Raw genomic sequence first — 10,000 nt, 5'->3', positions numbered from 1 at the left:
GGGTGGGGCTAAGGCCTAGCCCTCCTAACTTTTGCTATTTGTTCCAATGTGTGCAGGTACCAGTTTGAAGTAGATTAAACTGCAATGAAAGTTTAAAACCAACTAAAGCGCTCACCTAGACATCTACTCTTAAAGGAACATACCTTAGGTTTTTAAAGACTACGACATATGTTTCACTATTAGAGCTGTTTCTGATAACTGAAATCAAACATTACAATATAGTTTATTCTTTAGAATATCCATTTTCGAACAACCGAAGTGCTTCTGGTGATTCTGGTGTTTCTAATACCACAAAATTAATTTTTCGTATTTTTTTCTTTCTCCAAAAACGCACGCGAGTATGAGAAGTAACGGTTATGGAGTCGTCTTTTGGTCTATGTTTAGGGGTATTTCAATGGCACAGACTCTTGTGTCACTCTGTTGTATCCAAATGTATTAATGGTTTGTAAATTAACCATACTTAGTGCCTATTTAAACTTGGGTCTAGGTGAAAATATGTCACAGTCTTTACAAACTAGAGTCTGTTCCTTTAACTCGAAACACTCTTTGGTTTAAAAAACCACAAACTGTATTTATTCTGTACTGTTTTAATTTTACAGGAAACTAAACTAATTAATTTGAAAATTAAAAGGTTTGGACTCAATTTGTTCATAAGAAAATGCTATTTTAGGCAATCTAATTAAAAATAACAAGTTTTGCTTTCGAAGTCTATGCAATTCTTATTACTAGCGTTAACTAATCTGTTTTTATTTTTACTTTTTGATATCTTGTAATCATCTTAAAACTCATTGGATTACACAGTATATATAATTAGTATGCACCTTGCTAGTTATTAGTTAGTCTGTGTCACAACTAATATATATATATACAAAACGATCACTAATTTATTTTCTTTATATCGTCTGGTATAACAAGGTATGTGGTATGTGTTACCCTGTCTAGTTTAGTTCAGTGGATAGAGCGCTCACCTGACGTGCTTGGGTCGTAAAATCGAATCTAGTCGGTGGCCTAATTGGATTCCTCACCGCCTCTACTATCGCCTCGTAACTGGCATGTCAAAGGCCGTGGTATGTGCTATCCTGTGGGGAAAATGCATATTGAAAAAAAACCTTTTTGCTAATAGAAAATGTAGCGTGTATCCTTTGCAGACTACATGTCAAAATTATCAAATGTTTGGCCGTGATTAATCAATCAATGTGCTTTAGTGGTGTCGTTAAACAAAATATATTTGTTCAATGGTAGCAAATTCATGACTTTTTTTAACGACACCTCTACAGCACATTGATTTGTTAATAATCTGCTATTGGATGTTAGTCATTTGTGGGGGTTTTTTTTTTACATAGTCATCGAGAAGAAACCCGCTACATGTTCCCATTAATAACACGGGATCTTTTATATGAACCATCCCACATACAGGATAGCACATATGACGGCCTTTGATATATCAGTCGCGGTACACTGGTTGGAACTAGGAATCGACGGGGATCGACCATAGATCGACTGCGCATCCGGCGAGTGCTTTACCACTGGACTAATCGTGGGGTTCGGTGGGAGTGTGTGTGTGGGGGGGGGGGGGGGGGGGGGGGGTCTGGTAGCTACTGATAGCTTCTGGTCGACAATGTGCTGGGGTGACGTTAAAGCAAACCTTCCTTTTCTTTGTTTTCAGGATTTAGATATCAAGTAAGGCTTAGTTCAGAAAGAGAGAAGTAGGGCCGAATTTACAATACCTGGTTTTGTCTTACACGCATATATATATATCTATATTTACAATGTCTAAACACCTGTGTGTAACAAAAAACAACCATCGTAAATTCGGCCCGTAATATAAAAATACGTATTGGCCAAGTTTGCTCTTTTTTTTCTACCACGAATATTAAATTGGCATACACAAAACATAATCCATTAATAAAAGATGTTTTATTTTTAACCAGTAATTTTTTTAAAAAGACATTTAAAAAAAAATTCTCACCCATGGTTGAAATTTTATCCGAAATAGTCGATGTTGTTTTTTTTTTTGTTTTTTTTTTAAATTACATTTTTGTTTTGTTTTACTAAACAGCTGTTTTTTTCATTCATCGTTGCAATTGCGAAAATTGCATGTAAGTGCTTGAAAGATATGCATGCTCTGGGAAAAAGTAATATGTCTTTAAAATATGTTTTGTCATTTATTCTTAATTTGACCGGCCTCGGTGGCGTAGTGGTTAGGCCATCGATCTACAGGCTGGTAGGTACTGGGTTCGGATCCCAGTCGAGGCATGGGATTTTTAATCCAGATACCGACTCCAAACCCTGACTGAGTGCTCCGCAATGCTCAATGGGTAGGTGTAAACCACTTGCACCAACCGGTGATTCATAACTGGTTCAACAAAGGCCATGGTTTGTGCTATCCTGCCTGTGGGAAGCGCAAATAAAATATCCCTTGCTGCTAATCGGAAAGAGTAGCTCATGTAGTGGCGACAGCGGGTTTCCTTTCAACATCTGTGTTGTCCTTAACCATATGTCCGACGCCATATAACCGTAAAATAAAATGTGTTGAGTGCGTCGTTAAATAAAACATTTCTTTCTTTCATTCTTAATTTCTTTAATTTACTGTCATACTAATATCAAATTAATGTTCAAGTACGCTGCCATTTTTGGCTGTCAGAATAAAGTTCATTTGTTCGTTGTTACTGAGATCAAACTTGGTATAAAAGCATTTCATTTGTCTCTTGACCTACATTTTTCTGGTTTTGAAAAAAATAAAATAGACTAGTATCAAACTTTTTTTTGTCAAAAATGTATGCAGCTAATCTTGCATTGTACTAATACTATAATCAATATGAGGTCTCAGCACGTGTGTTGTGATGTTCAATTTACACAGTAATGCACTTAAAAGGATCAATGATTCAAACAACACAGAAACACATGGCTGGAGATGCCTTCGTGGGAAACAATAATTTAATAAACCGAACAACGAACAATCTCCCCTAAAAACAAAACAAAAGCAAAATAAATATCCTTCTCCAAAAAAATCCCCCAAAATACAACGACAAAACAACAACAATAAATAACCAACCTCCTCCCCCCAAAAAATAATAAACCCACACAAAAAAACCCTCCAAGAATACAACAAATTATGATAATAATAATAATTTTAAAACCCCACAAAACAAAACACAAAATAAAAACAAAAACACAAAACAAAAAACACAAAACACAAAACACTCCAAAAAGTAATAATACTGATAATTAAAAAAAATAAATAAAAGATAAAAAAGACCAAAAACCCCAACAAATTCTACACAATAAAACATAGTCATGGTATTAATACAAATTGCAGATCAGCCTACCATGGGTGAGATTTTGTCCCTTTAATACCTTATGCAGTGTTAATTTCCCATTTTTGAATTATTTCAAGCATATTTTTACTTGGCCAATCGCGGTGCATGTTATTGGTATCAGTATCACGTCATGGAATGAGTAATGTGTCTTTGGTGACGGCATTAAGCGCATGCGCAAACATATACCTACCTTACAGACGTTTATAAACAAGCATGTATTTGGGTCAAATTAGCTGGCCAAAACTGGGTCAAACTAGCTGGCCAAAACTGGGTCAAAGCTAATGGAAAATATATATTCTTGGTGACGTAAAGTCTGAAGGACACACAGTCTGACATCAGACCTATGGTTGTAAAAGTCCCGGGCTTTTTCAGAGTGGAAACTTTCCAGTGGGAACATTTGTGATTTATTTGAATTTACTGGTATTTTGGAGGAACTTTCTGGAACTTTTGAAAACAAAATCAAATGCTGATATTAATCGCATACATTATTTTTTAATTAGGGTACTCTACGCTATAAGTAAGGCAGAAACATGATGGACATAAGTATTTTAATATAACGTCTAAGGATTTATTGTTTATTGTAGGCTACACAATGTAATGCCTGTTTTCCAGCTCCATTTGACTGGAATAATAATATTAGATAAATGTTTTAAATGGCAACTACAGTAGGGAGATAACTATAGAATGACATTTGAGGGCAGTAAATACACAATAACACCCGCAAACTCAGTATGGTTATGTCCATTGTAAACTGAATCGGTTTTCTAACTAACTACATATTTTGTATTTCTTGAAAAAAATACCTGGCTACAATCTAACTGTAGACCCTTGAATCGTCAAATTCGCCTGTTCCAATTGCTAATGACGTCACTTTCTAATGACGTCATTAGCTTTCCTGGTGTTATTTTCATTTGATCCCGGGAAAATAATGTAATTAACCAATCACAATACAGAACACATTCGCCATCAGTTTACAATGACATTTAACTGAATAAAAAAACTTTTTATTAGCTTTTAAATTCCTTAAATAAATTACATTTGTGTCAACAATCCCTTCCAATATATATTTTTGAAACAATAATTATTCATTATTCGAAAGTAAGAAAATTACGCTCCCATGATTTCTGACACTCATATAAAGTGTCCTTATATTTGGAATTAAACAATTTAAATATATCATTATGTTATTTATACTGAGGAAAACTCTATAGTATTCCATTGAAATACTTAGTTCCATGCTTAATAACATTAAGGAATTGTATTTAAACAAACTACTAGTGTCCTTAGTAATATCATTTAGGTTGATGTTAGTTTTGTTACTGAATTTGATTTCTTTCTTTTGTTTTTGAAGTTATTTTAATGTTTAACAAAATCATTAATCTGTCATTTAATTGAGAATTTCCGTAATGCCCGGCCCATTGAAAAGTCCCTGGAAAGTTTCCAAAATTCCTGGAAATATTACATCATTTTACAACCTTATGTCTGTCCGAGACTGGATCCGACATTAACAGCATTTAATATAACATACGTGTATGTTTCAGGTCTCAAGAATGACCTTTATGGTCAAAATAGCTGTTCAATAACTGTATTTAATATATAAAAACAAAAACAGTTTAGCAATTTTGTACAGCTTCCTTGGGTTTTTTCAGATACATTCATTGAGTTACGCATTTCGCTGTGTATTACAAATCTGCTGTTGCTTTACACTGAAAACTGATACATCAGCTAAATCCAGCATCTTGATTTCAGTTTGAATTTTCAGTTTTATTTAAACATGCATTTACCAAATTGACCGGCCTCGTTGGCGTCGTGGTTAGGCCATCGGTCTACATGCTGGTAGGTACTGGGTTCGAATCCCAGTCGAGGCATGGGATTTTTAATCCAGATACCGACTCCAAACCCTGAGTGAGTGCTCCAATTGCAAGGCTCAATGGGTAGGTCTAAACAACTTGCACCGACCAGTGATCCATAACTGGTTCAACAAAGGCCATGGTTTGTGCTATCTTGCTTGTGGGAAGCGCAAATAAAAGATCCCTTGCTGCTAATCAGAAAGAGTAGCCCATGTAGTGGCGACAGCGGGTTTCCTCTCAAAATCTGTCTGGTCTTTAACAATATGCCTGACGCCATATAACCGTAAATAAAATGTGTTGAGTTCGTAGTTAAATAAAACATTTCTTTCTTTACCAAATTGCTAAACTAGTTTGTCCTAGTAATAGTTTGTGTTGGTGTGAGGTCTGACCGCATGCTTGCCTGTGTTTGTCTCGTGTATGCAGTTAACTCCCTTGTCTTCAGGTGCGACGGGTGACCAGGATCGTCCTTATAACCCCAAGGTGGACGGCAAGCAGCTAATGTTTGTCGCGGGACACACCAGTCTGGGTACAGACAGTTCACAGTACGACACCCCGAGACCAGTGTCTGGTGAAGGACAAGGAACGGAATGTATGTTAGACAATGCTTAGTCTGATGCACCATAGTGTTGATTATGATGGCGATGATGATATGATGTTGATGATGTTTGCGATAGTGATGGTGATGGAGGTTATAGTGATGGTGATGGTGATAATGATGATTATTAGTATTAGTATTAGTATTAGTATTGTGAGGGTGGTGGTTGTATGCAATGGTAATGGTGGTGGTGACAATGATTATGATGATGATGATTGTGATTATGAGGGTGGTGGTTGTATGCAATGGTGATGGTGATGATTATGATGATTATGATGGTGATGGTGATTATGATCAAGGTAATTGTAGAATGTCATGGTAATGATGAAGATGATGATGATGATTATGATGATGATAATGATGATAATGATATGGGTTATGGCGATAGTGATGTCTTTTTCGAATTATATAATATTTCCATGGACAAATGCTTTTACACACCGAAATCATAACAATATAGATATATTTAAAATGTATCAAAGCTTAGTTCATAAATTATTTTTAATTCGATTTTCGTGATTATGTCTAAGGCTTTTGATGCCCTGGGCATACCCAGTTAATCGGAATGTCTGTCCAGGACAGCGGCTTAATCATTGGTTGCTAGTGGTTAGAGAGACGTAGGTGTAGTGGTCTTGCTTCTCATCCCACTGTGCATAGATACAGTTAGATAATCAAGGCAAATGGATCGTTGACATTTTTTTTTCACCGCATAAGAATGCATTCTCCACTCTCGTTTGCCTGCTATAGTTTTAAGTTGCTTCCTAAATTTGCAAAATCTAGATTCTGTTATCTATGTCTTTCTTTCAATGACAACAGAGATTATTGTTAATACCGATTAAGGAAGCACTTTAATATCGGTTATACCTACCTACCATACCCATCCCAACCCAAGCATGTATGCACTATCCGACTATACATACGCTACCAAACTATAGGTACCTCCACCCTACCCTTTCCTATCCCACCTTACCGTTTCCTACCCCTTCAGTTCTAGCATTTGAAAATTCACTGGCCATGCTAAAAATCCACTTACTCCGCTTTAACTGTTAATACGATAAAAACAAAACCCACAATAAATGGAATAAAACAACTTTTCACTGTACAATTTATGGTATATATAATTAAAATCGTGCTGTGTGATTAATTTGTAGCCTATGTTTACAATACCCACCCCGAGCTGTCCCTGCTCTCGTTTTTCCCCACAGAGAATTAGAAACTATTAAGCAATGTTAATTTCAATAAATTAATTTTTATTTTAAAATAAATAAATAAAACTGTTTATTAGACGGGTTAACTGAAACAAAGTTGAAGGTATTCAACACTTGAATTTTGTTAATTGTTGATTGTTAATTTTAAAAAAAAATTGTTTTCTTAACACCTCTACACTATCTTTACCCACAATTCTGTGTACACCTTATATTCATTGCTTTCACACATTGATTTGTCTGTATCTCACTCTGTAAAGGTTGTTATATATCCAACCTAATTAAAATTACCTCCACTATTACATGTGGATCTAACACCAGCCAGTTGGAGCTCATGTCCACCAATCAAAACCTTACTTGCAGAATCCTGCCAGTGATTTAAAACTAACTAACAATGTCCAGGTAACATTTCGTCTGTAAATAATAATTTAAATATTGACCAATCACACTTCGCCTTTTATAACGTTATTTGGGAGCATACAAATTCTAAAAATATCGGGCGAGTCTATTTTAGTGGCCGCAGTACAGCGAACCATACCAATACGTTATCAGTCTTCTATTTTACATTAACAAATATTTATTTATAAAAAACAACAACACTAAATCAGTCTTCAGTTTTACATTAAAAATTATTTATTTTATAAAATAAAACATGTTTTAAGGCATTCGTAATTCACACGAAACATGTCGTATACCCTCAGGATAATTCGGAATGTTTTCAAATTATTTTTAAATCACTGGCAGGATTCTGCAAGTAAGGTTTTGATTGGTGGACATGAGCTCCAACAGGCTGGTGTTAGATCCACATGTAATAGTGGAGCTAATTTTAATTAGATTGTGATATATCATACCCACGTTTTAGTTACTGCTCATATAGAATGTCTGTTGCGTCTGTGACTTGTGTTTTGGGCATTTCCACCATATTCAATTATTTCATTGCGGGTAGCCGCATACGTTTTGGAGACGCACATATCGCATGCATCCATTAAAACTAATGTATTTCGATTTTCGTTAACCGAACCGCACGCACACGCCGCATGCAGTATATATATATATATATATATCTATAATATATATATATATATATATATATATATATATATATATATATATATATATATATATATATATATATATATGAGCCTTTACATTGCGTTTTTCAGCGCAATATATGGTGTCCGTTTCACACCTCTAAAAAACTAGATATTTACTATTTCTATGATTTTCCATGGAAAAGGGACTGGGACGGATGGTCCATTAGGTTAAGCAGTCAAATTGAGATGTGTCGGGTTGGGGGGGGGGGGGGGTGGGGGGGGTGGGGGGTTTGGGAGAGAGCGAGAGTGTTCAGGGATGCGGTGCTATTTGAACCCCGTGGCAGCGATTTTTTTTTTTACAGATTTGTTTTTTTACAGTTTTTTTTTTTTGTTTTTTGTTTTTTTTCTCTTTTATTTTTGACCAAAAAAAAAATATTATCAACAAAATGTACTCGTTCGTTTGAAATCGAACCCCATTAATTAAATATTCCTGTTGACGCCCTTGATAATGGCTTATTGGATATCTAAATTAAATCCTACATTTTTTGTTTGTTCATTTCAATTTAATAAACAAAATGATAATTTGGTTCAGTGATAATTACAGTATATCAAACACGCCTCTCATGTCCCACGTGGAACGATTGTAATCTGACAAATGAAATTTGGTTCACGAGGGACGAAATCTGACAATAGCTTGTGACGTCATAGAAAAGCGCAATGGGAGATAACGCATCCTAGTTGAATGTGTCTCATGAAACATTTTAATCAGATGGATAACAATACATGCTATTGTCCATGCGGTTCATAATACATTGCAATTGATTTGTATCAAAGTAATAGGTTTGTGTAAAACATTTATGTTCAACCGAAATTGCTCACGACCTCAAATTCTGTTACTGTTATGATATTAAACTCACTACAGCTCGTGGAAAATTAAAATGATTTCACTAGAGATATACGGTAGGGTTTTTTATTTTAGTTTTTGTTTTATTTGTTTTGTTTTGTTTTGTTGGGGGGGGGTGGTGGTGGGGGGAGTTTTGGGTGAAGGGTTATTGTTTTTGGCTATGGTGGGTTTTCTTCTGGATGAAAATAATACATGGAAGCATTTCTGTGTTAATACGCGAGTCCCATGTATGCGTATGTAAAAATTTAGTGCCAAGGGCCTACTAATAACGTAATCTCGATCTAATGAGGGGATTATAAGTTAATACGTTTATATTTATTAATCTGAATATAGTAAAAACATGGCTCTTTGATTTTATGTATTAAACCTTTATATATATATATATATATAAAATCTTCAAGTCAATTACATATATTTTTGTAATTCCATGTTTGATTAGAAGATAATACTTTCATATTTATTCATTTGAATACAGTAAAAACATAGTTGTTTCATTTTATGTAGTAAATATTGTTTTTATCTATCTCCAAGTCAATTACATATATTTTTGTTATTCCATGTGTGATTAGAAGTTTTTTTTATTTTTTTATTTGAATACAGTAAAAAGTGGCTGTTTTATTTCATATATTAAATATATTTTGATCTATCTCCACGTCACTTACATATATTGTTGTCATTCCATGTCTGATTAGAAACAAATACTGATATTTTGTTTTAATTTGAATACAGTAAAAACATGGCGTTTATTTAGAAAGCACATATTGATTTGCATGTTAACTTATTAACTACAGTGGGTTTTTTTTAAATTAAAACAGAAATGCGTAAATTTGCTTTTAGCAGATTTGCTATTTCTGTTTATAATCTGTCACGACAGGATTTCAGAAGACACGTAGATCCAATTTGTGAAAAAATGTATTATCAATTTTTTTTAATCCTCTTTATACATGGTCATTATGATTGAAAGCGCAGGCCCTACTTTTAACCCATAGAAAATAGACACTAAGTTTAGTTAATCTACAAACCTGTGACTCATTTGGATAACGTTACAACATAGTGAAAGAAGAGTTTGTGGACCTAGTCAAAAATCGTGCT

General features: G+C 34.5%; 1 protein-coding gene across 8 annotated transcripts in view; it reads left to right on the top strand.

Moving 5' to 3' along the window:
- Positions 1-10,000, top strand: part of LOC121373278 (multiple epidermal growth factor-like domains protein 11) — a 97,131-nt gene that overhangs the window by 81,638 nt on the left and 5,493 nt on the right. For 5 of the 8 annotated variants that reach the window (XM_041499799.1, XM_041499801.1, XM_041499802.1 and 2 more), the window contains one exon: positions 5,613-5,759. In XM_041499799.1, the coding sequence (XP_041355733.1) occupies positions 5,613-5,759 (147 nt within the window). Of the gene's footprint in view, positions 1-599; positions 632-1,666; positions 1,681-5,612; positions 5,760-10,000 lie in introns of those variants that run through there. The other 3 variants (XM_041499806.1, XM_041499804.1, XM_041499805.1) reach the window with 3 other exon arrangements.

This window comes from Gigantopelta aegis, chromosome 5 (genome assembly GCF_016097555.1).
Source record: "Gigantopelta aegis isolate Gae_Host chromosome 5, Gae_host_genome, whole genome shotgun sequence".
Taxonomy (NCBI): domain Eukaryota; kingdom Metazoa; phylum Mollusca; class Gastropoda; order Neomphalida; family Peltospiridae; genus Gigantopelta; species Gigantopelta aegis.
This window is presented reverse-complemented; position numbering and strand designations above follow the sequence as displayed.